This window comes from Diceros bicornis, chromosome 7 (genome assembly GCF_020826845.1).
Source record: "Diceros bicornis minor isolate mBicDic1 chromosome 7, mDicBic1.mat.cur, whole genome shotgun sequence".
In the NCBI taxonomy this organism is placed as follows: Eukaryota; Metazoa; Chordata; class Mammalia; order Perissodactyla; family Rhinocerotidae; genus Diceros; species Diceros bicornis.
This window is the reverse complement of record NC_080746.1, coordinates 6,119,536-6,146,257: the sequence shown is the minus strand read 5'-3', so window position 1 is coordinate 6,146,257 and position 26,722 is coordinate 6,119,536. Positions and strand designations below refer to the sequence as shown.

Genomic DNA, 26,722 nt, shown 5'->3' with positions numbered 1-26,722 from the left:
GTGCTAGGCTAGCCCTGCCCAACATGTCTCACTCCCCACTATCCCTCGACGGGCGCCCTATGCTAGGGTCAAGCTAGTATGTGCTCTGTCCCCAAACCACACCAAGCACATTCCTGTGTCTCGGCCTTTGATCCTATGGCTGCCCTCCTCTCAGTCTCCCTTTTTCCTGTCTCTCTTTCAAGAACTAGTTTAAGTATCACTTCCTCTATGAACTAGTCCATGACTCCTTCATCTTTCTTCAGCCTTTCACTCTTCCAAGTGCCTATAGCAATTATAGGCTATACTTTTAAATTTAGCACTTAACTGTAAGCCACCTTACATTAGCATTGTCTCCCTAATTACATTGTAAGCTCCTATTAGACAGGACTCAAGTGAAAATTCTATTGTGTACCTAGCATAGTGCTGAAGATATAGTTAGAACTCCATACCATCCCATAAGTGATTCAAATTGTTCTAGAGCTGGAAGGGACCTTGGAGATCACTTAGTCCTGCCCTTCATTTTGTGTATGAGGAATCTGCAGCCCACAATTTACTCATTGATCTATTTGAAAATAAATTATCGTTACTCATTAACTAATTTGCATTTACTGTAGCAACCAAATCGTAGTGCCCACCGGGATTTAGTAAGTACAGGTTGCAAAGAACAGCAGGTCAGGCAAACACTTAAATAACATTCTGTTATGTGAAACACAGGAAACAAACCTACCTGCAGCTCCAACTGAGCAGGCAGCATTAGAGGAGAGAAAAATAGTTACATTACCAATTGGATTGGAAGACTTCCCTTCAGTTGGTCATTACCAATCTGGATAGAAAAGATGAGAAAATACATAGCCCTAATTTTTAGAATGTGTGAGAGGAAAAAAAAAAAAACAGCTCAGCTAAGACTGACCTCCAAAAGCCACGTGCACATGGCTTTGGCTTTGACACCTGGAACTTTGTACCAAAACCAGCAACCCAACTCACTTAAGAACAAAAGTACAATTACAGCCAGATGAGGCTTGTACATCCACAACTTCACTACACATGTGGGCTCTAGTTTTTTCCTTCAGAAAAATTAAATTTAAGCTTTTCCCTGGACTTAGTGAAAAAGAAGAATGGCCGAAGCAGAAGAGACAGTAACTGGGCAAGAGAGTGAAATGCAGACTGGGAAACAATGTAGAATGACGGATTGGATGGTATTAATTTATAGCTTTTTGCCTCTCTGGTCTATATTTACGCATGTTTACGTATCCTTTTGAAATAATACACATGGAGCCAAAAGTTTTATATGTAAAGGCCATAAAGGCCTGTAAGTGCTTAGCGCCCTTCAATGCTACCATATAGCTATAAATGTTGAAATGTATGTTTACATGAAGGCATGGACTAGACTATTTTTCAAGGTCCCTTCTAGCCTATAAGCAAATGAGACCAAAAGAAACATAAGCTAAAATGATCATCCATCTAGAAATTGTAAAGCCTGGGAAGTTATATGAAAAATCTCTTTCATCTACACATTAAGTACTAATACACATGCCCTGCTGCCACAAACCTGAGTTTAAGTAACTGTTTTCTAGATGTAAACAGTCAGCACAGGGCACTTATCCCACAAACCCGCATTGTTCTCCACATGCATGCCCTGCAGCTCCTAACTCAGGCTCAAATGCTGTCTGTGAAATAACAGGAAAACACAGCTGCCCTGGAGCCAGGGAGGCCGGCAGCCTCATGGCCGAAAGTCAAGCCGCAGGCCACACAGCGAGCCACTGGCCTACTCCCGAACCTAGAGCTTCACTTCGAGCTGTCCCCTGGCGTGTGGGTTGCACCTGCCATATCATCTTGGACACTTGGCATTAACCAGTAATGACGTTTGCCAGTCTCCCCTCCGAAACTGTAGATAACCGATTCAGCTACCAAAATTAAGCTGAGAGCTATGATTAGGCACAGATTAGCCTGGCTTAAATGTAAATAATTATTATAATTAAATGTACTTATTTCTCCATTTCCAATCTGTGAGTTTAGGGATCCAGAGAGCTATCCTATTTTAAATATACTAGTCCAGAAGCTGCCAAAAGCCAGGCTTCTGTGTCATCACTAACTTAATCGAATCTAGGACCAGCCATTCCAGCCTGCCATAGGACACAAAAACGTTGAGAAATAGTTAATACTTTCTTTCAAAATAAAGAGATTGAGTATGTAATAAGCTAGACGAAAGATTTCAAAGTGGATGGTGAGTAGGTTGGAAAACATAGCACCTGAAAAGCTGGTTGACCAAGGAAGGGCAGCGCCTAGTGAGGGAGGAGCTCTGCTTCCCACTTACTCGGATGCGCTTGGCTCTGCGCATGTCATCGGGCGTCAACGTGCTCTGGGTGGGCAGGACACTCTCCTCTTGCTGGGGCTGCAGGTGGAGGCTGTGAGTTTCTGGCTCATGCTCCAGAGAAGACTGGGTTTCTTGTGGCAGCTGAGGGATTGGGAGAGTGGTCTGTTCTGGTTGATCCAGCCCATTCAGAGTAGCTGGTTCAGCCTCATCAAACTGTTCCTTGGTGGAAAAATGTAGCAGGTCCTGAAATTGCAATAAGCAGGAATCATTTCCCTACCTAGAGAGAGACCAGTGCTAGGAGGACTGTCAGCTAAGATTTAGAATTGCTGCTTATTTTTTATTATTATGTTTTGTGTGTGTGAGGAAGATCAGCCCTGAGCTAACATCCATGCCAGTCCTCCTCTTTTTTGCTGAGGAAGACCGGCCCTGAGCTAACATCTATTGCCAATTCTCCTCCTTTTTTTCCCTTTTTCTCCCCAAGGCCCCAATAGATACTTGTATGTCATAGTTGCACATCCTTCTAGTTGCTGTATGTGGGATGCCGCCTCAGCATGGCCCGACAAGCGGTGCATCGGTGCGCGCCCGGGATCCGAACCTGGGCCGCCAGTAGCGCAGCGCGAGCACTCAACTGCCAAGCCACCGGGCCGGCCCCACTGCTTATTTTTTAAATGACTAGAGTCATTATGCTCAGAAAAAATATTCTCCTTCTGGGAAAGTTAATTAGGTGACTATCCACAGAAAGCAAAAACAAGAGATATTCCAGATCACTCATAAGGGAAAGACTGTGACAGGACTGTTCTGGAATATTGTAATAATTTTAATGGTTTAAACTAATTAAACAGAGTCCCCCATAACATCTCTGGACAATTTCAAATCTTTAGGGCAGTAAAGTTGGTTTGTCTTCTAAGTAACGTTTGAAAATACGGTTTTTTTGCCTTTCTCTAGTCATACTTTAACTAACAGGCAGCAAAGCACAGACATGACAGGACTGTCAACCTCTGAAAGGTATTTGTATTTAAATCCAGTAATAGTTCTGTGAAGCCCTCTAAGCAAGCATCAAAGCAGTAGCTCTTTCCCATCCTCCCAGTACCTGTGTCCCATCATCACACTTTTCCCCGTTTTCGCTGGTTATTTCCAAGCGGATAAATTTTGGAGGACGCCCTGGCCGTCGACCTGGGCCAAATCGCCTCTTGCCTCGTCCCCTTCCTCTGCCTCTTGCTCTGGGGACAAGAGATTGGGTTATAAATAGTCATGGTTACATAATACTCCTTAACAAATATTTCTCGAAACCATCCTGGCTAACCCCAGGTCTTGATTTCCTCTCACTTTATTACTTTCTCTGATTCTTTCCTCTAATGGAAACAATTGTTTTGCTAATACACACTTCCTAAATTTCATCTTTGCCCTGATATGGCTCAAAGAGATGTCTTAAATTACTCAGAAAAAAGGAGCTATAAATATTCCAAGCACTGACACCATTTTGCTACTGAAAATTCTGAAAGCACAAACACATCTCTGAAATGATGTGAGCAATGCAGATAGGACAGAACACGCTAAGCCTTGGAGTGTGTTCCTAGAGACCAGATTCCATTCCTTCCCTCTTTTCCCCTTGCCTCACCACTCATTCCTTCCAAGAACGCTGGCTAGATTCAAAAGAACTTTCTTGTTTTACTCTAAGCTTCTGGAAGGTCAGATCAAATTTCTAATTCAACTGTTCCATCAACATGCCTAGTAAACACCAAATAAATTGTATTCCCTTTAATAGGTTTCTAAGATACAAAAATTCCTTAATAAAAGGGACTCAGAAAGTACGTCATGAAAATCTCTTTTAGAAGATGTGTGTGGGAATGTGTATAAAATTAATCTTCCACTCATCTATTTAACATTTCAACAAAAATTATATATTTTTTCCAGAAACTTTTAAAAGATTCTTTAGTATAGAAAATTCTGAACCTAGGCAAATGTAGAAAATAACGTAATGAGCCTAATGTACTCGTTACCCAGTTTCAACATTTATCAACTCATGGCCAATTTTATTCCATCTATATCCCCACTACTTTGCCCACACACATACCCATTAGATTATTTTGAAGTAAATCTCAGACATCATTTCAACTGTAAATACTTCAGTATGAATCTCTAAAACATAAGGACTCATGTACAAATATATCCTCCAACCTCGCTAGCATCTCCAACCCAATCCTTCTGTCACCTTTTTGCAGTCCTATGTCCTCTTGAAATTTTATCTCCCCTTCTTCCACACATAAACTCCAAAGCCATTCATTGTAATCACTCCCTTGTATGTGCTTGTTTCCCATCCCCACTGCTGTTTCATTACTCTTGCTATGTTGTATGCTCTTGGCAAAACCACGACCCTGTGCACTCCTTTTCCCCGCCTGCTCTGCCCTGGCACTCTTGCAGTGATGGAAGCTGGAGAACAATGCACAGCCAGGCAAGTGGTCTCACTTTAATCTCATGACCACGAACCTCAAGTGAGCTCTTAGTGTTGCAGGCAATCATACCGTACTTCCCCTAGAACATTTACTTTCTCACTTTCCTAAATGCCATTTCACACCCTCTCCTCTCTTTCCAAACCCTATAAGAGTTGGCAACACTACATCTGTCCCACTGATACTACCCTATTCCAAACCACTCTCATTCCTGACCTGAACTACTGAAATAGCTTCTAACTAGACTCCTTGTCTTCACTCTTGCTCCAATATAAGCTAAAGTGCTATTTTTTATTTTTATCCAGTGATGTTGAAAAATTTAATTCACATCACAATGCTCCCTGATCAGAACCCTCTAAAGAATTCTCATCATACTTAGAATAAAATCCAAATCTCTTACCATTACCCATAAGGCCTTACCTGATCTGCCCCTGGCTACAATTCTATACAATTCCTATATGATTCTTCTTCATCTATCTTTTTTATACAGTGGAATTAAACACATGATTCAGTTTGATAAAGGAATCCTACTACTGAAAAAGTTTGAAAATCAGAGATGCAGATTATTTCAAAGGTGTATGCTATCTCAGAATCCCTATTTCAGAATCTCTAGTTAAGAGAGATTTAACTAAGGTGAAAGGATCTCCCATTGCTGGGTACTGGTTTTGCTGGAAAAGGGGTAAATAGTAAATAAGGACAGGGGAAAACAGGAAACGACCGATTAGAGATTTCCCTCAGCAGCCTACCTAGGTGTGTGCGCACACACACAGAAACACTCATTAGTTTATAGACAATATAGAAATGATTCTGGACCTTTAAAAAACTAACTTTGTGAAAACTTCCCCCTCATTATACCTGCTAAACACATCCAGTTTCTCATCATGAGAATTGAGATGCTGTTGCAACTGCTCTGAGCTTATAAATCGGCGGTTACATTCATAGCAGGGCCAATTCTTCTCTTGCTCTCGAAGAACTGCAGTCACAGGAGAGAAATCATAAAGGCTGATGATCAACAGACACCAATAAAACTCAAATGCCCAGTATCCCTGCCATTCTCATCACACTATATCCCAGAGTTCATAAACATACAGTGCCTGCTATTTGCATTACTATTTTGCTATAAAATCAAAGGCTAAAGTTAGAGAGGTGGTTTTTAGGATCTTATTTTCAGTTATATTCATGTAAGACATCAAGGGGAAAAAACACCCTCTCCCACTCCCCAATACATACACACACACACACACACACACAGCCTCACCACACTGGAAAGACAGAAAATGCTACAATGGAAATCTGTATTCAGATAACCTAGTGATTCGGATCCAAGTTTCATAATCTGAGGGTATATTTCATCACAAATAACTTGAAAGTCATTGCCCAATGTAATCACTTTAGCAAAATGTTCAGAAGTATCTACTATAGCTGATTATATGCATACCCTATGACCCAGCAATCCACTCCTAGATGTACCTCCAACAGAAATACACACATATGTTTGCCAAAAGACGTGTATAAGAATGTTCACAGTTGCACTCTTCATAACCGCCCAAAACTGGAAACAACGCTGTTGTATAATAAAGAATATGGCTGGCTTTTGTCCCTGGCTCCTGGCAAATAACCTCTAAATCTTTGGAATTTCCCAAGTACTAGGAGTATCTTTGTTATTCATGGTGGTCTCTGACCATACCTGAGTTTATGCTAAAGAGATGACTCAGGATGGGGGCTGCCTGAGCCAGAAAGCCCAACCATTCGATTACACAGCTGGGGCTTTGAGCCAGGTGACATCAGCCAGGGAGGGAGCGGGAGCTGGAGAGCAAGTTCCATCATGTGGCCAGTGATTCAATCAATCATGCCTATGTAATGATGCCTCAATAAAAACACTGGACACCGAAGCTCAGGTGAGCTTCCTTGGTTGGTAATCATACATCAGTGTGCCAGGGAGGTGACACAGCCAAAGGACACGGAACCTTCACGTTTGGGACCCTCCCAAACTTTGCCCTAAGTAGCTCTTCATTTGGCTGGTCCTGACGTGTGTCCTTTATAATAAAACTATAATCATAAGCATAGCACTTTTCTGAGTTCTGTAAGTCATTCTAGTGAATTATCAAGCCTAAGGGGGTACTGGGAACTCCCTAAATTGTAGCTAGTTGGTCAGAAGTGCAGGTGGCATGGGAACTCCTGAGCTTGGCTGGTGTCTGAAGGGAGGAGAGACTTGTGGAAGACTCTGCCCTTACACCTGTGAAATGTGACCTCACTCCAGGTAGCTGATGTCAGAATTGCACTGTACAACCGAAATTTCCATCTACAGTAAAACAGATAAATGAATTATGGTACATTCATACAGCAGAATACCAAACAGCAATGAGAATGAACAAGTTACAATAATACACAACAATATGGATGAATCTCACAAACATAATGTTGAACAAAAGATGCCCAGAAGCCAAAAGTATATATATATCACATAATTCTATTTATATAAAGTTCAGTAACAAGCATATCGTATCTGTGGTATTGGAAGCCAAGACATTAGTTACACTTGGGAGTGAGGGGAAGTTGGAAGAAGGCACAAGGGGACCTCTGGGGCACTGGTCATGTTCTGTTTCTTGATCTGAGTGCAGGTTACACAGGTATGTTCACTTTGTGAAAATTCATCAAGCTGTATAATTTGTGCATTTTTCTGTATGTAGATTATACTTCAGTAACATTTACTTTAAAAACAAAGCCATGGGAAAAAAAAAAAAAACAAAGCCATGGGCCGGCCCCGTGGCTTAGCGGTTAAGTGCGCGCGCTCCACTACTGGCAGCCGGGGTTCGGATCCCGGGCGCGCACCGATGCACCACTTCTCCGGCCATGCTGAGGCCGCGTCCCACATGCAGCAACTAGAAGGACATGCAACTATGACATACAGCTATCTACTGGGCCTTTGGGGGAAAAAAAAAAAACAAAGCCAATGCCTGCCTTGCTATGTCCTCAAAGGTGATTAAAACTAGATAGGGATCGTTCTCTGATCTAGGTTCTAATTTAGGATCTGGAGGTTTTCATTACATTAAATACTATTTTCCAGCACTCATGAAAGAAATGTAAATATGTCATTGTCATTTGATCCTAGAATTAGACAGAGATATAGCTCTAAAAAACCTACTGAAATATCTTCTTAAATACACTGAGATGAAAAAATTAGAGGTTGCATAAAGATGTAACATATACAATTTAGAATTCATAAAGAAAATGTAAAAAAGTCCAACCACCTTTCCTTTCTTCCTCAGAAATGTCATGAATTTTCTGGTTCACGAATTCAGCATAGGACGCAGCATACCACACCTGCAAGAACCAAGCACGTGGTCAAACACTAAAGGACATCACCAGGTGTTCTCTGCACACTTACATTCTTTCTCCTGCTCACATAAAGCAATCCAGGCTTTTCCGCAGCCCACGAAAAACAACCAACCAATCAAAAAAATCGCACTGTGAGCCAACCACCCCTTTAACACCAGTCTGCAGGTGGTCAGTCAGGAAGCCCATTTGCCAAGACACACTGCATGTTTTTTTTCCTTTTTAAAAAACTATTTTTGTTATTAGAACAACTTCACAAGAGATAATATTAATAATGTCTTCATCTAAATAAAACATAGCCTCTTTTGATTCTTTATCTGTATTTAAAGACAGGTTTTTACACAGCTGTAATCATAGTGGCTTCCACCCCAACATGTCACCACACGGCTCTTACTAGGGTCATCAATGACTATTTCAGGGCCAGCCCCGTGGCTTAGCGGTTAAGTGCGAGCGCTCCGCTGCTGGCAGCCCGGGTTCGGATCCCGGGCGCACACCGACGCACCACTTCTCCAGCCATGCTGAGGCCGCGTCCCACATACAGCAACTAGAAGGATGTGCAGCTATGACATACAACTATCTACTGGGGCTTTGGGGAGAAAAAATAAATAAATAAAATCTTTAAAAAAAAAAAATGACTATTTCAAATACTACCACGCCCTCCTGAGTCTCTTCCTCCCTCCTATCCCACTGGCTGCTCAGTCTCCTTGTCTTGCTCTTCTTTTTCTCCCTAACTTCTAAATATTGGTGTTCCTCAAAACTTAGTCTAAGTCTGAGGCCTTCTTATTTTTCTGTAAGGTGATCATATCCATTTCCACCCAGCTCTATGCTAATGACTCCCAAATTAATATCTCCATCCCAGACCCTCCCTCTCTGTTCCCTCTAGGCACATTCTACTGCCTACCTGATATTTTGGATCAGCTCAAGCTTAGCATGTCCAGAATTGAATTCTAGATGATTCCCTACTCACATCCCTTACCACTGCCTATCTTCTCCATCTCAGTAAATACTCTACCTTCCACCCAACTGCTCAGACCTGACACCTAAAAGGTGTCTTTGATTTCATAGTTTTCTTCTGTAATCCTTTAGCAAGAACTACTGATTTCCCAGATATTCTCCACCTCTGCTCCTCCCACCTAGATGCAGGCCAAGATGAGCTCTTGTCTGGATTATGACCTGGCCTTCTAATGAGCCTCGTTTTTTCTATCTTGATCTCTCCAATCCATTCTCCACACAGGAGCCAGAGTGGTCTTCTTAAAACACAATCAGATTTCATCATTCCCACGCTTAAAAGCCAGCACAGCTCCTTGTTTCAAAATAAACCTGAAATGCTCAATGTTCCAAAGGGCTTCACGGTCTAGTCCCAGCTCTTATCACTCTCCCTTCGCTACCCTTCAGCAAGAGGGCATTACAAAATTCTAATGTAGCCAGCTCCATCTTTGTTTATAATTATTTTCTCAGACTAGTTTTCAAAGATTAGGTTTACTCAGCCAAGAACATTTTTGCCATATACTGCCAGAAATATTCTATAAAATAGTGCAATTCTGTAACAAATGTCCCTATTTTTTAACTCCTCACATTCATTGTACTATATCCATATTTTTCGCTAATTTAAATTAATAAAAATAGCAACTCATAGCTGTTTTGGGGTTTTAAATTATCACCATTAAAAAAATTTAACATTTCTTTACTATTTGATTCTTCCTCCAAATAAGGTCTATTCCTGGTATTTGTCTATTTGTCCATCTGGATGTAGTGAGGTTAGAAGAGGTGTACAACTTTCTCTCAGCTTTATACTTAAATCGTTTAATGTGTATTACAAATATTTCACCTATTCTGTTGCTTCCTTTTTATCTGTTGTTCTGGTTGTTCATTATATTGAACTATTATATTCTTATTTAATTGTTTCTGTCTGTCTTTATCTTCACAGTTCTATCTACTGCTTATTTAAAAGAGAAAATAATCTCCTTTCTACAGTTAAGAAGTATTCACTTCAGTTTTTTCTTATCAAGAATTTATTGGGATAGATGGTGTGAAATGTGAATCTCGTTTCACATATTTTCTTCAGGGTTCATGGATTATCTAATTCATGGTTTCAAAGACACAGGTTTGGGATAGCTTTTGAACCAAGTCTAGGTCTTTGTTCTCCCCCTAAAGAGGTACCTATTTCTCACTATTACCACATTTAGGCACTGTGTAATTCAGTGTTCACGTACTGATAGAATCATTTCTCACCTATTTTTCATTTATATCAGGAAGCTATAGAGTATTTTGACTCCCTCTTTTGGCCATGTTCCTAACATAGCTTTAAAAACAAAAAAAAAAAAGGAATTTTCCATTAGAATCACAGCAGAATTTTCATTATGTCATCAAGAATTAATATGTAGGCAAATTCCTATAGAGAGTTATCCCGGAAAAATATATTCCTGAAATCAGAAGTGAGTGTATAGAACTCTTTGGGTAAAATGAAGTATTCAGATAAAGAAAAGAATGCTGAGTTCCGTTTTACAAGATCTTCTGTTTCCTAACTAATTCTTCTTTAGAGTGTGTAAGTGATGTTAAGTGACTCCATCTTTAATCATTCCATCACAAATACCAGTCTATTACCCAAAACAGCTACTTCCGTACCCCTGAGCCTAATACCTTCAGGCAGGCCTTGGATAGACCCAAAAGTCAAACACTCTTCATTCTGTTTTACTTGTGGGATTACTATAGGCATACAGTACACAGATCAATAAGTAAGTGAATTACAAGGAAAGGACCAATTTTGTAAGAATCTTACTTTAGGGGGAAAAAAGTAGGAAAAGCATTAAATAATGACTATTCCTGGCAAAGGCATCACTGACCCAGCACTGTACCTTAAGCTCCTGCTTGGGTTCCACATTCTTTATTGTTGTGTAATACACATGGTGGCCGTACTGGTAAGCCACCAGGTTCTGCTCCAGGTGATTCTGGGCTGGACGCACAAACATCATCCAGTTACAAAGGGTCTCATCAGACAACTCAAACCAGAGGTCCTCATGCAGGTCTCTGTCTTTCCTGTCCCCTTTATCAAGAGAAACCTGGAACCAAAGAGAAAGTAAAAAGCCACACCAAAAACAAATAAACAAACAAAACCTTCAATATAATATGCATTAATTTCATAATATACAAAACACTGCTCCTTAAATTAACCACGTACATATGCTGATTCTTCTCTTTGTATCTTAGAATGACACTGGAATCGTGTCTTGCCAAATGTAAACAGGAAAGGATACTTTCTGAAGACTCACCTGTCAGAGAATTGCCTGGCAAAACCTAAAAGTTAGCAACCTAACTGTATAGCTTCAGTTGATGTTTCATCATTAACTAACACATCAAAAAATGTTACAGGGCCGGTCCCGTGGCTTAGCGGTTAAGTTCGCGCACTCCACGATTGGTGGCCCGGGTTCAGATCCCGGGCGTGCACCGACACACCGCTTCTCGGGCCATGCTGAGGCCGCGTCCCACATACAGCAACTAGAAGGATGTGCAACTATGACATACGACTATCTACTGGGGCTTTGGGGAAAAAAAAAGGAGGAGGATTAGCAGTAGATGTTAGCTCAGAGCAGGTTTTCCTCAGCAAAAAGAGGAGGATTAGCACAGATGTTAGCTCAGGGCTGATCTCCCTCACAAAAAAAAAAAAAAGAGAGAGAGAGAGAAATTAAAAAAAAAAAAAAAATGTTACAAATAAGCCAGAGAAAGGCAAGCAAAATACTCTCTAGTTCATTACAACTTGTTTCCTTTTGGGATTCAACTACATTCATTTATAATGTGTAGCCTGGTGATAGGTATTTCTCTTTACAAAATAATATTCTTTCTTAGAGATCTTGAGCATCACCAAACAAAATCTCCCCATGACAGCCTCCCCTGATTTCTCAAAAAGTACATCCCAAATATTCTCCCTTCCAAACCGCCCTTTCCTGGTCCTCCAGAGTGGCTCTCCAAGAAGCAGACAGCACAGGGGGTTGGATAGAAGCAAAACTATCAAATGCAAGGGGCAGAGATCAGTATAAATATACTTTAACATACAGTGAACTATTCTTTAACAAAAGATTCGGCAGGACAGACCTGTTTCAAAAACCGAAAAGTGGTTTTCCTGAAAATATTATTGGCTCTTAGCAGATTACATGAGTCTACATAATTCTCTTTGTATTCCAGTCAAAATTAGTTTAAAAAAGAAAAAAGCTGTCAAAGCCCCTATTATGAGCTGAATTGTGTCCCCCACCCCAAATTCATATGTTGAAGCCCTAGCCCCCCAGTAGCTCGGAATGTGACTGTGTCTCTGTTGTTTAAGCCACCCAGACTCTGGTGGTTTGTTATGGTAGCCCTAGCAAACTAAGACAGCCCCTAAGAATGACACCTTTCGGAATTACTCATATAATGCCTTGGGGGACTAAAACTGCAATCTCCATTTTACTGGTGAAAGAGAAAAAGTTTCCATTTAAAACAATTTAAGCACAGAAAGAAAAATACTAGCAAACAACTGCTATGAAATTGAATTAAGAGACTCAGTAGGGAAATACGTGCCCCTTTAAAAATTATTAAGAAGAAGAGTGAGTTATGATAAAGCACAAATCACCTTTAAATGAATATAACAGTCTTTCAGCTCGGACTCCCTGACGAGGGGTCCCTCCACTGGGCCAAACTGGGTGCGCTTGGGGATGCGCCTTTTGGAGAACACTCCTCCGAGGAACCTGTCGATGTAGAGGACCAGGGGGAGGCTCGCTCTCGCCCTCGTGAGCACAGGCCGGTTGGGGATGGGATGCAAGGGGCCATGCTTTGGGCACACTGAAGAATGTGCATTATTACACTCCTCACACCCTGCAAAAGAAGAAAATCTTGAAGTCAAATTCCTCAACAGGACTTAATCTCATGTAAAAAGTTCTAACTTGAAAAAATCCCCAAATCTAAGTTTTCAAGCCAAAATTCAATTAACTCTTACAATTACACTACCCATTCAATTGTAATATATTAGCTTTCATAGACCAATAAAATCCTATACTTTTCCTTTAAAAGCAAGCAGAATTAGTTTATGCCTGCCAAAAATAATATACAGGCTGTGACTTATTTCTCTACTGGATATTAATTTGAATAGTGGCCACTGAATTTACAAATCAATTATAACATGTCTGAAAAGAAAAAAGAAGAGCTTATTATGCTAAATATTGCAAAATCTGATGAGATAAAATAGGTGAATTTTTGGGGTGGGCCCGGTGGCACAGTGGTTAAGTTCACACACTCCACTTCAGCAGCCGGGGGTTCACAGGTTCGGATCCTGGGCGTGGACCTACGCACTGCTCATCAAGCCACGCTGTGGCGGCATTGCACATAAAGTAGAAGAAGATGGGCACAGATGTTAGCCCAGGGACAATCTCCCTCAGCAAAAAGAGGATTGACAACGGATGTTAGCTCAGGGCTAACCTTGCTCACAAAAAAAAAAAAAATAGATGAATTTTATAGTATGTAAATTATATCTCAATGAAGCTGTTTTAAAAAACCTGACAATACTGTTTAATCAGTTTCCCTAAAGGGAGTTACAGAAGCCTCATTGTCTGGGCATGTCTAACTCAAAGAGAAAAAGTGCTATACAGTTTGAGATTTCAATCCATATTGTGTGAAGATAATGCTAAAATGAATGAATTTAGCATCCCATCCTTCATTCACTAGGATGACACAATTAGCCCAGCCCTGATAGGACATATATTTTAGCTCGTTCTAGGAGTGATCAGTTTGTACTAACCGTCCACACTCACCCCAGTAGCACCCATCTGTAACCACCTGACAGAATTAGATGGATATAGCCACAAAACAGAGAAAAGGGACAGGACCACACAGAGATCATACGCATGACCCTTAACAAATTTAATTAACCAATCACATTTTATCCCACTCTGGCTGTGTGATGACCTGGCTTAGGAAATAGGTATTTCAATTCCTACAATTCTCAAGTAATGGAGTTCTACTTTGTAATTATATTTATAAGATAAAGTGACTTTATGTGTATTCAACTAAGGAGTTGCCTTGAAAACTTTAAATTCAAGGAAAAACAAAATGAGGAAGTTCTCTATTGAATACAGAGCTGAACACTGGCCCCATGCAAATAGGCTTTACCACCACCACCCAGAAGGTCCCAGGAGAAATTCAGTGAGACCGCAAAGCTCTGAATAGCCTCGGTAACTCAAATAAATGAGATAAGAACTTTGCCATATAAACATGAAAATCGCTGGAGAGAAGCAATGATTCGGTAGGTGGAGGCAGGACCCCCCAATCCCAAACAGGCAGTACAGAGAGCCAGTAAGTGCTGTGGTTAACCGTGGACACACTGGAGCCAGACCACCTGAGTTTGAATCCTGACTCTTGCAACAACGGAGCACGACCTTGGGAAAGCTACCTACCTCATAAGACTGTGGAGAGCATTAAACGAGTTAGAAAATGTAAAGCACTAGTGCCTGGAATATAGTAGGCATTTTTAAAAGGTTATTATGAAGAGAGGTAAAGCAGCAGAGCAAATTTGTTCAAGCTGACTCGGCTGAATAGTCTGGGACTGGACAAACTTACCACAGTGGTTTGGTAGCTCAAGCTCTGGTGGCAGAGACTCGGGCTCGATGCCTGACCCACCACTCACCCCCAGTGACACTGAGCAGGTTGCCCCGCTTCTGAGCTGCCACTCGCTCGCCAGTCACCTCAGAACTAAGGACAGCATGAGTGCCTCTCCGACAGGCTGCTGTGAGGACGGAGCGAGATGCCACACGCAGAGCAGGGAGCAGCGTCTGCACACAGGAGGCCCTCAGCAAACGTTACCCACGTTCCCGTGTGCACACACTCACGAGAAACAGCTCGTACTCACACAAGTCGTGAGGGTCGAAGGGCCGAGGTGGATCTGGTTCCCAGTCATCCAGGTCTGTGTCTTCACCATCTTCTTCCTCATCTTCCTCGGTATCCTCATCCTCATCCTCATCCTCTTCCTCTTTGGCCTCCAGTCTACCCATAGGGTTCTGCAGAGTTGCCAAAGGGTCTGACCCATCCACACTCTCAATTGAAGGTAACACCTGGTTATGCACTGGTAATGAGGCCTGGACAAAGTTTAATCAGAAAGTCAGCACACGTTGACTTCTAGTTAGCTGGTACACATGCACACACACAAAATGCAAGGTTTTGGTGGCAAACATTCTTCACACTAGCTCCTTTCAAGGCCCTGGAGAAATGATTTCCCTCTAGAGGCTGTAATGAGGAGTCTGACTTCATTTTTGCTCTTTCTGCCCCACATCTAGGAAGCTGATACAAAAGCCTGGGTGCTCCCTCCTTTGGCCCAGGCAGGAGTTTCAAACCCCGCGTGCCCGACCGCACGCCTGGGAACCCTCGCGCTGACCCCATCCCGTAACCTCAATAAAAGCCCGAGAGTCTCCTTTCCTTGCTCTCTCAAGCTATTCAAACCTGCTTGAGAGGCCTGCCCTGTCTCCCCAGAGACTGCAAACATGTAGGTAATAAGGCTTTTCACAACCTCTTGGTGCATGTGTGGTGTCTCTTGCAAATAAGACAAGGTTGGGTCACATATTGGGTTAATGCTACCTTTCTAAATATAGTGGCAGAAAATAAACGGTACCTTAAAAAGTTCTCTCACCTCCTAAATAAGTATCACGGAGTTACATACTACCCCAGATTCCTTTCACCCAATCTTAATTCTCTTGCCCAGTTAGCACCATAAGACATGTTCCCTCCCTCCCCTTACTATTCAATACATAAAGCAAGGTTTTTAAATGCCTGCTCTTTTTCTTTATCTTTGCCTATGTTGTTAGCCTTGCCTAGAATGCTCTTCCCTCGCCAATCTTCTAAACCCTCTCACGTTCCAGTTTCTCCATGAACCGTCTCTGACTGCTCCAGCCTCCCTGACTCTCCTCTGTTCTGATCCCCACAGGAGGAAACTGCGCTCTACAACATCACTCAGCCTCTGCGTCAACGCTTCATCACCGCACAAGACAGCCCGAATCATTCCCCAAGAGCTCAGCAGCGGTTTCTGTGAAGTCAAGATCTCCCTGTACGTAATTCCGTGCATTGGTCAGGACCTACGACCTTCCTCTCGAGTGACACAGAGTAAGTGTAACCCTTCCGCCACATGAAGACAGTGCTTCAAATATTTCAAAACCAAAAGCCCCTAATTCATGCCATCGTTTTTCACATGGCCAATCTCCCAGATCCCTCATCATCCTGTTGTCTTCATTTATTCCTCAGTGGATCCCACATTTTTTATGAATCTAGCTTCAGATTGCACTAGCATTTACGATAGCCACTGTTCGATGCTGACCCATTTTGAACTTGCAAATAACTAAAATCCCTGGTTCTTTTTTCCTCTCATAGAGTGCTATCAAACCATTTTTCCCTTCTTCAGGACTTAAATAGCTGATTTTACTTAAATGGGGGATTTTGTACTTATCTCCATAAATATCATTTTATTACTTTCTCCGTTCTTCCAGTCTGCCAAGATCTTTCGGAATCTTGATTCTGACATCTCACCCGTTACCTGTCCCTCCCAGCTCTGTATCCATCGACAAACACCATCGACTTTTCAGTGAGTATGCATTTTCATGTGAGTCCATCTTGCCTCTCCAACTGCATCTCAGAGAAGTAGACCGTGGGCTTTGGAGTCAGACAGATTTGGATTAAAATCCTGGCCCCATAACTTAGCAAGTTAATATACTCCTCTGAACCTCAGTTTCTTTATCTGTAAAATGGACATAGTAATACACACCTCATAGGTTGTTGTGAGGATTAAACAAAACGACGTACATGAGGCCAGTAGTAGAGTGTGTGGCATTTAGTAAGTGCTTGGTATTAATAATAATAGATTACTATTATCACAAGTCCTTTAAGGACTGATATGACATCACATACTTTCTCTACAACCTTAAAAGACTGCTGAGCATGTGGTAGGTATTCAGTGAGGACTAGTTTGTGAAAATATTTGGCCCTTTGGGAAATGACATCAATCCCTTTAGGCTTCTAAAGGCACTCTGCTGCTATTCACAGAAACATCCTTTTTCAATTGTGCATCTAAGTCTAAGAATTTCTTAAACTCTCTAAAGAAACAGTATCGTCTGTGTTTACAGAGCCTGACTGCTACAGCAGTGTAAGATCATTGCCCAATACTTGAAACACTCAGGTTCCAGAAAGCAGATCAAATCAGTTCCCTCAAATAGCATATGCGTGTTTTCACATGCATTCATGTAACCCAGGAGTCCAGACTTTGACATGGCACTCCACCTCTGGAGCTGAGGGCCTTGTAGAAGCTTTATACGGGAGGACGACATTCTGGGAGATGCCTCTGCTTCAGCTCCAATAAAAGCAGAATAAGATGCCCACGGAGGTGAGGACTCAACAGGAAAAGAGCAGGGGGTTTCTGGCAATGACACTGCATTTGCCACCTCCCCTCTGCATCCTCACCTGATCCTGCAATGAAGTTACTTTGTTTCCACTTGCTCTCAAGAGTGCAGTTTCAATATCACCCTTTACTCTAAGCCACTTATATTTTATGCCAGCATTAGTGATGAATGTTATCACACATTGAACAAACCAAAGCATATATCCACCTCTACTCCTCATAAATTCCTTATCTCTTTGCAGAGCCAACCTAAAAGAATAAATTTGGCAATTCAGAGTTATTCCAGCAAAGCTGTGATGTATTTTTTCCCAACAGATGCTGCTAGAAAGACTGGTTAGGCAAGGTTACTGCTGGCTTCTTGCCACTGCCGAGGAAGCTGATATTAAAACAGTACCAATAGCCTTCTCCTTCCTCGCACTGGAACCCTCCTAAAAGAATACGGCAAAGACAAGACTTGAACCCTTCAGCATTATCTTGAAGGACTGATGCTAAAGCAGAGGTTGAACGCATACCAGAATCAGGCAGACTACTGTTGAAAACGGAGGAAAAGAAATCATGATAATCTTTTCTAGGTAAGAACTGTATATTTATGGACAGCAGAGACCTCAACACACAGTAGGCATGCATTAGAAATTTGTTTAATTAACAATTCAAATTCAACTGACATGTACTGAGAGCTAGGCATGTATTTAAATTTCTTTGAGGCCAGAATTTAAGTGGCACAACTTAAACTCCCCTCAGTGGCAGTGATGAATTCAGATTCTGACTCTGCCCTGCTTTTTCCACTACGTCACAAGGGCCCCTACGGAGTTAAGTCTATTCAAGGAGAGCAGCAGAGAAGGTACACATCACACACACCTTGAATACCAGAGCGACAAGGTAACCACACCTGCTCAGGAGGCAATAGCCAGGTAGTAAGGTGGTGAGCAATGTGTGCCAATTTTACTTAAAGGAAAAGAGTGAGAAACAGAAATATTTTAATCCTATGGATTTAGTCATGCACAATAAAACATGGTAAGAGGAAAAAGAATTTGTTAAACCCATGAAACCCTTTCTCCTTCCCACTCAATATCACTCTCTGTAATTATTTCTGAAACTACATAATGCATTTCAGGATACAATTTATCTGAGATGTAAAATACGAAACTACACTGGACAGCAGCAAACACAACAGAATGCTTCTGGATTCCTACTGAGACCAATTATCAGTGCAGCATATTCCCTTCTCAGTGTGTGGGGAGCCACACATGTTCATTTTCAGAAACAAGGAGACTGAGCTTCTAGGTCTGGAGATTATCGGTGCCTGTCTTAAGGACAAAGGAATACATATGTGAAAAAGGCTTCAAATGGATTTTGCCATCACTAAAAACAATTGAAAATAGGAATCTGTTTGCTAAGAAAAAAAAAATGTATCTATCATCTGTGTTAAATCCTCACTTCAACTTTCTCTCCAGAATTTATCCAGGTCACAGAATAAACTGATTATCACTGAGGTGTTACAGCCAGAAATAAAAACCGTGCTGGTTGAAAGGAAAATGCAAAAGAGAAAGATGCTAAAAGCCAATAGTTATACTGCCTCATAATTCCAGGGTTCATAGAGCTATCTGAGAACAACTCTTCTTTTGTACAAAACATGAAACAAGTAGATTGTTTCTGGAGATTGGAGAAGATGAAGGGCCCTTTGAGGTGCAAATGGCAAGAAAACTTCTAATTAAAACCATGCCTTAATATTAAAACAACAAAATACCATTTTGCCTATCAGATTGGCAAAATTTTAAAAGAATGCAAATACCCAGTGTGGCAAGGGTGTGTGGAAATGGGCATTCTCATATAATGTAAATTTTTTCAGCATCTGAAAAGAAATTTAGAAAATCTTATGAAAATAACTGTCTATTTATAATGACAAATTTCAAACATATATCAAATAAAGAGAAGAGTTTAATAACCTCACATACCCATCATTCAGATTCAACAATTATCAACACATGGCTAACCTTATTTCAACTCTTCTCCTACCCACTTTCCCCCTCACTAGATTATTTTGAAGCAAACCTCAGTAAATATCTACTACTGTAAATACTTCAGTAGGTATCTCTAAAAGAAAAGGACTTCTGTATTTTATATATTATCATACCTAAAAAATTAATCATTCCTTAATATCATCAAATATCCAGTTAGTGTTAGGATTTCCCCAATTTCTCATAAATTTTTTTACAGTTGGTTTGTTCAAATCAGGACCCAACAAGGTCCACATATTGCATCCGACTGATATGTCTCTGAAGTCTCCTTTAATCTGTAAAAATTCCCATTCCTCTTCTTTGTCTCCACATTTTATATGTGGAAGAAACTAGACCATGTGTCCTACAGAGTTTCCCACAGTCAAGATTTTGCTGACTGCATCCTGTGTGTCTTTTAACTTGTTCCATTTTGTCTACCACGATTCCTATAAGCTGGTAGTGGAATCTACAGACTCGATCAGATTCAGGTTCAATTTTGGAGGAGGAATACTTCATCATGTGGTAAAATGCCATAGGAGGTACACAATACCGGGAAGCCTATAATGAATGGTTCTCTCTTTTTAGTAATATTAACAATGTTCAGAGGGTTAAGTCGATCCATCCATTAGAAAGTGCCTCATCAGCTTTTTCCTGATGGCTTCAGACTACTGTTAATAATCATTGCCTAGATCCATATTTCATTAGTAGATGAAAAATGGTGATACTCTAAGCCAATCACCCTCTCTTTATTTATTAGTTGGAATGCTTCCATAAAGAAATTTCCCTCATCAAGTAATTGTTTACCTGAATACATTCAGGGAGAAAGGCTGGATTCTCTCCCATCAGTTACCAGTTTTTCGAATAATGTGGTGGTCCCTCACCCCTCACATCCTCAAATAGTGACCAATGAGCTATTTCCTTTAATATCAGTATGTAGATTTTAACATCTAATGTGTTTAAATCTATTATAGGCATTTTCCTTTTTTTATGGGTCAAATTGTCCCATTTTGGCCCCTTCAAATTAGATCATGAGTTCTTTCCACAGAACCCTAGAACAGAAGTTTTTACGAGCTTCGCTGCATTCTGATAAGACAAGATGTTTCAGGCACATCTTATACATTTCCTGCCCCAGAGCTAGAATCTGCCATTTCTCTAAGTGGCCCTGATTGCTTTTACTGGAATATCGTATTTAGAGACCACATCAGCTCATTGCTACTGGACTGATGATTGTATCTAAACCTTTTCAGTGGCCACAACTAGAAAAGATGTTTATTAAGAGAAAATATATCATGAGTTCATACTGATATTCTAATTCAAATTTAGGACTCTGGGTTTTTATTTAATTTGTTTGATTTTTATACTTGTATCTTTTTTAACTTTCACAAAAAAAATCTTGGTTCTTAACTTTAAATGTGAATAACTTTTGTCTCTATCATTTCTCTTTGGGGAATTTATTCTACAGAAATAACCTGATATGATATCTATGACAGTGTTCTGTATAGTAGCAAAAAAAAAAAAAAAAAAGAAATAACCCACATCTGAAACAACAGATGGAGAATATAAATAATAGTTCATCCCTATAATAGAATACTATACAGTCAATAAAAATGATGATGTAGCTTTTCAGGATGCTATTAAAGAAAAATATATATATATCATCAAGATGAAAGATGAAAGCTACTTTTTTTCCTGTTCTTTTCGATTGAGATATAATTGACATATAACATTATATTAGTTTCAGGTGTACAAAGTGATTTGATATTTGTAGAAAGCTACTTTAAAAGAAAAAAAATCAAATACTCTGGCTGAACATACAATGGACTTTTGAATAAATATGCAAAACCCCAAACAAAATATTTATAAACCAAATCCAAATCCAGATATATTTGAAAAGGATCAAGTGGAGTTTATTCCAGAATTCAAGGCTGGCTTAATTTTTAAATATCAATTAATACAATTCACTATATTGATAGAAAAGAGGAGAAAAATCTCAACAGATTCAGAAAAAGCATTTGAAAAAAATCAACATCCAGGAACAATAAACAACATCAATGAATAATAAACACTCACTAAAAACTAGAAAGAAAGAGAACTTTCTTAATCTGATAAAGAGTATTCTTTTTACAAAAATCCTGCACTAAACATCATTGTTTTTTTTGTGTGTGAGGAAGATCAGCCCTGAGCTAACATCCTGCTGAATCCTCCTCTTTTTTGCTGAGGAAGGCCGGCTCTGAGCTAACATCTGTTGCCAATCCTCCTCCTTTTTTTTTTTTTCCCCAAAGCCCCAGTAGATAGTTGTATGTCATAGTGCACATCCTTCTAGTTGCTGTATGTGGGACGCGGCCTCAGCATGGCCAGACAAGCGGTGCGTCAGTGCGCGCCCGGGATCCGAACCCCGGGTGGCCAGTAGCGGAGCACGCACACCCAACTGCTAAGCCACGGGGCCGGCCCTAAACATCATTCTTTTTTTTTTTTTTTTTTATTAATTTTATTTATTTTTCCCCCAAAGCCCCAGTAGATAGTTGTATGTCATAGTTGCACATCCCTCTAGTTGCGGCATGTGGGACGTGGCCTCAGCATGGCCAGAGAAGCGGTGCGTCGATGTGCGCCCGGGATCCGAACCCAGGCCGCCAGCAGCGGAGCGCGCGCACCCAACCACCAAGCCACAGGGCCGGCCCCTAAACATCATTCTTAACAGCGAAAGTTTTTCCTCTGAAAGCAAGAAGGAAAAAAAGGAAACCTACTAGCACCACTTCTATTCGAAAATGTATTAGAGATCCCAGCCAGCAGACAAGGGGGGAAGAAAAAAAGAAATAAAAATAAAAGATAGAAGAATTGCGAAGGATTGGAAAGAAAGAAAACTGTCACTATTCACAGACAACATGACTATCAAGAAAATCAAAAATAAAAGTTAGATAATAAAAATTTTTTAAATTATACCATTTATAATACCATCAAAACACACCAACTATCTAGGAATAAATCTATTGAGAGATGTGTAAGACCTCTACCCAGAGGAAATCTTTAACTTTTATTTTAAACTCAGGGATATATCATGTTCACAGATTGTAAGACTCAATATTATAAAGATGTTAATTCTTCACAAACGGATCCAGAGATACAATGAAATTCCAATGAAAATCCTGCAGGACTTTGGTGGAAACTTTCAGGTTGATTCTAAAATGTACATGGAAAAGCAAAGGGCCAAGAAACTCTTGAAGACAAACCAGTGGAGAAAGGATCACACTCCTGGGTATATTTGGTATATTCATAAAACTGAATACCATAGAGCAATCAAAATAGAAGAAAAAAAAAACCCACAGCTACAACCAACAACATGAATAAATTTCCCAAGCATAACGTTGAACAACAGAAGTCAGACAAAAGGAAACTATACTAAGTAATTCCATTTACATCAAGTTGAAAACCATGGAAAACGAATCTATGGTGTTAGCAGGCAGGAGAGGAGTTACCTTTGAGGAGACAGGGAGAAGTGATTAGGACGGAGCATCAGGATGGCTTTTAGGAGCTGGCAATGTTCTTTTGTCTAATCTGAGCATTGGTTTAGGGTGTGCTCACTTCATGATATATCATTGCGTTATATGCTTACAAATGTTTGCACTTTTCTATAGTATGTAATAATGTAATTAAAAAGTAAAAAAAAAAAGAAATACCACAGTAAGGAAATATGGTAGATATAAAGGAAATTACACAAATACTTAGAAAAGAGCAGATATAAAAATGATTATAAAGAACATGTTAGATACGGCATGCAAAGAAGAGTCAATATACTCAGACCAACGTTCCTGAAAAGTGAACATATCAAATGAAACTGAAAAGATTTTCAAAGTCCTAATAGATGAAAATGTTTCTGAAATCAAGTCTTAACCTATACATCAAAAGGACACACCCTGTCCTAGGAAATTCTGATCCATATGCTGGTGAAGTCATTAGACTGCAAAGAAAAACTGCAAGAATAGGGAAAGAATCAAACAGGCATTAAGATACAAAAGGAATGAGGAAAATAATCAAAATTAGACTCAAGATTTCTACAGATTAAATGCCAGTAGAGAATGGAGCAAAATTCTAAATAATTGTAGTTACTGAACAGAACATAACTACATTAGCTCTAATAATAATGCAGCTAACATGAACAGCGGAGAGGAAAGTGGGAGGAAATGGCGATGTGCTGACGCCCATGTCATCACACCGGGAGTTAAGGGCAGACCCACTGAAGCTCAAGTGCAGTTTAGGAAAACACGATGACTCCAACCTCTTTCAGTTTCACCTCAATTTCTTTTTCCTCTGCTAAACTCAAGTAAATTTAAGTTTAAAGTATTTAAATTAATAATAGCATTTAGGGCACAATGCCATTTTTCCCCTTGCTTGTTTATCTTTGTATGTCTGGAAGGATGTCTGGAATAATAGTTACCAACTGTCAAGTTAATGAGGATGTTTCTGGACAGAATTGTTTGTTTGGGTTTTTTTTTTTAAAGATTTTATTTATTTATTTTTTCCCCTCAAAGCCCCAGTAGATAGTTGTATGTCATAGCTGCACATCCTTCCAGCTGCTGCACGTGGGACACGGCCTCAGCATGGCCGGAGAAGCGGCGCGTCAGCGCGCGCCCGGGATCCGAACCCAGGCCGCCAGCAGCACAGCGCACACACTTAACCGCTAAGCCACGGGGCCGGCCCTGTTTGGGTTTTTTTTAATGTACTTCTTTTTTGGTATTGCTTCAAATTTTTTTTTTTTTTTTTTTTTTTTTTTTAGTGAGGAAGATTAGCTCTGAGCTAACATCTGTTGCCAATCCTCCTCTTTTTGCTTGAGGAAGATTGGCCCTGGGCTAACACCTGTGCCCATCTTCCTCTATTTTTTCATGTGGGATGCTGCCACAGCATGGCTTGATGAGCAGTGTATAGGTCGGAGCCCTAGATCCGAACCTGCTAACCCCAGGCTGCTGAAGCAGAGCGCACAAACTTAACCACTACGCCACCAGGCTGGACCCTCCTTCAACTTTTTATGAGAAAAAAAATCATCACTCCAAAAATGAGTGAATGAAATTAATCATCTATGAAAGACAGTCAAAGGCATTTCATTTTATTTTTTCCTGCCAACTTGCAAAAACTAATTAAATCTATCCATTGCTTCCCTGATGGAATCAATAAATATTCACAGAAATGGACATGGTTTGTTTTGTCAAGAATACCTAATTATTACAAAATTATTAAAACAAAATAAGTGCTACAGACTAAATGTTTGGGTCTCCTCAAAATATATATATTAAAACATAATCCCCAATGTGATGGTTAGGAGGTGGGGCCTCTGAGAGGCGATTAGGTCATGAGGGTGGAGCCCTCACAGACAGGATTAGCGCCTGCATAAAAGAGACCCCAGAGACCCCCATTCCCCTTCTGCAACGTGAGGACACAGCCAGAAGATGGCCCTCAAGGAATCAGGAAGTGGGCCCTGACCGGACACAGAATCTGCCAGCACCTTGATCTTGGCCTTCCAGCCTCCAGAACTGTGAGAAATAAATCTGTTGTTTATAAGCCACACAGTCTGTGGTATTCTGTTATAGCAGCCTAAATGGATTAAGACAAATTCTCATTCAAGTTCACAGACCCCACAAAATTGTAGATCACTACCAATCAAGAATAAATTCAACCATAACTGATAAGATAAAGACTCCTAAAAATTCTCTCTAGATTTCACAAATAATATTAATACAACTACTGTTTATTTTTCAAATTTAAAATGGAAGTATCCAAATCATCTACTAAAAAATTTGAAAGGCAGAAAGTGCTTACTAATGAGAATTTACTTGATAATGACTCATGACACTCAGTGGCTCAGCTAAATAAGAGTCATACTAGCCAACATGAAAATAAAACTATTTGGATTCATATTCCCTTCAGAGTAAGACTGACAGTATCTAGCTTTCATACCTTATCATTTCACAACCTGGAAGAAAATAAGAAAGTCGCTCAAAGTCAAATAGGATACATTAGAAACATGGATAAAAGGAAAGGTTTTAAAAGAAAACCAAAAAGAATCTCAATTTTTCAGAAACTAGAATGAGGAAATTTGCCACCAAATTTATATGTTATTTAAGCAGGAATTTTTTCCCAATATTTCAAAATAGAACAAGTACTAAAATGTTTCCAAATTTCCAAAAAGAGACACTTCTAAAACTCAGGATTATTCTTTGGAACTTGAACCAACATCCAGTTGATATGCTTATTTTTTAAATTTCCCTGACAAATCACTTTTTTATGGCCAGGCTATTCCAATATATACTGATTGGAGTGTGTTACTGTTATGTTTTGCTTTGTTTTCATTAAAGGAAGTGGAGAACATTCTTAATATATGAGAAACAGAAGTCTAGAGAATGTACAGTGCAGAGGGTTGGGGGGCCACATTCCAGGGAACGGTAACATTCATAGTATTATCCCCAAACAGCAAAAAGGCAACTCATTACCTGCTGAGCTGTAGCATCCTGTTGGACATAAGCTACCTGGCCTGGGTCTGTAAAGAGAGTCTAGACCAAAAAAAAAAAAAAAACAACAACTCATCAATAGATCTTTAGACAGCTCGCCTACACAGGAAAAATTATCCTACTGCTAAACACCAATTCTTGCGAGAGTTAACTCCCATATAGCTAGTAATACTCCGTCATTAATAAAGAAGACAAAGATAGTAATCTTACATTTAGCTAAAGCCTTTCATTCAGATGGCTCCAAGGAGATTGTATAAGCTAACCACCTCGATTGGGTAACATACTTCATGATCTTACTTCTAAGCAAGGCCTCTCTTGAGGTTGAACGTCACAGCCACTTAAAAGGCATGCCATGAAAACGTAAAAGACATGCCGTGAACAAGAGTGCATACGTTCACACATAACACTGCCTATCACAGGAGCAGACCTGCGATTAAATGAAAACGGATGGAGACATACAGACATACAGAAGAGTATTATATATGCAAGGATTACAACTCTTTCAAATACAAACGCACATTCATTATCAGAAGAGAAGTAGAAAGAAAATAAATTGAACTTAATGTTCCATAGATTCTCTTTTGGATAAAGCCAGTAAAATCATAATTTTTAAAAAGTTCTCATTATAAACACACAATAATTTGGGTCACAATGCAGCAAAGCTAACCAGAGAAGGAAAATCTTCAAAATAATTTTAGCCAGGGCAGCACAGAAAATCTCCAATCCAGAAAAATATTCTTTCCTCTAAAGCT

At 40.1% G+C, this 26,722-nt stretch overlaps 1 protein-coding gene across 2 annotated transcripts in view; it reads right to left on the bottom strand.

Annotated features, from left to right (window-relative positions):
• The window catches only part of PRDM10 (PR/SET domain 10), a 96,627-nt gene that overhangs the window by 33,063 nt on the left and 36,842 nt on the right, over positions 1-26,722 (bottom strand). For both annotated transcript variants that reach the window (XM_058544811.1, XM_058544810.1), the window contains exons 4-11: positions 25,953-26,012; positions 14,948-15,173; positions 12,680-12,921; positions 10,935-11,138; positions 7,995-8,067; positions 5,599-5,716; positions 3,384-3,513; positions 2,294-2,536 (exon numbers count right to left, since the gene is read on the bottom strand). In XM_058544811.1, the coding sequence (XP_058400794.1) occupies positions 2,294-2,536; positions 3,384-3,513; positions 5,599-5,716; positions 7,995-8,067; positions 10,935-11,138; positions 12,680-12,921; positions 14,948-15,173; positions 25,953-26,012 (1,296 nt within the window). The remainder of the gene's footprint in view (positions 1-2,293; positions 2,537-3,383; positions 3,514-5,598; positions 5,717-7,994; positions 8,068-10,934; positions 11,139-12,679; positions 12,922-14,947; positions 15,174-25,952; positions 26,013-26,722) is intronic.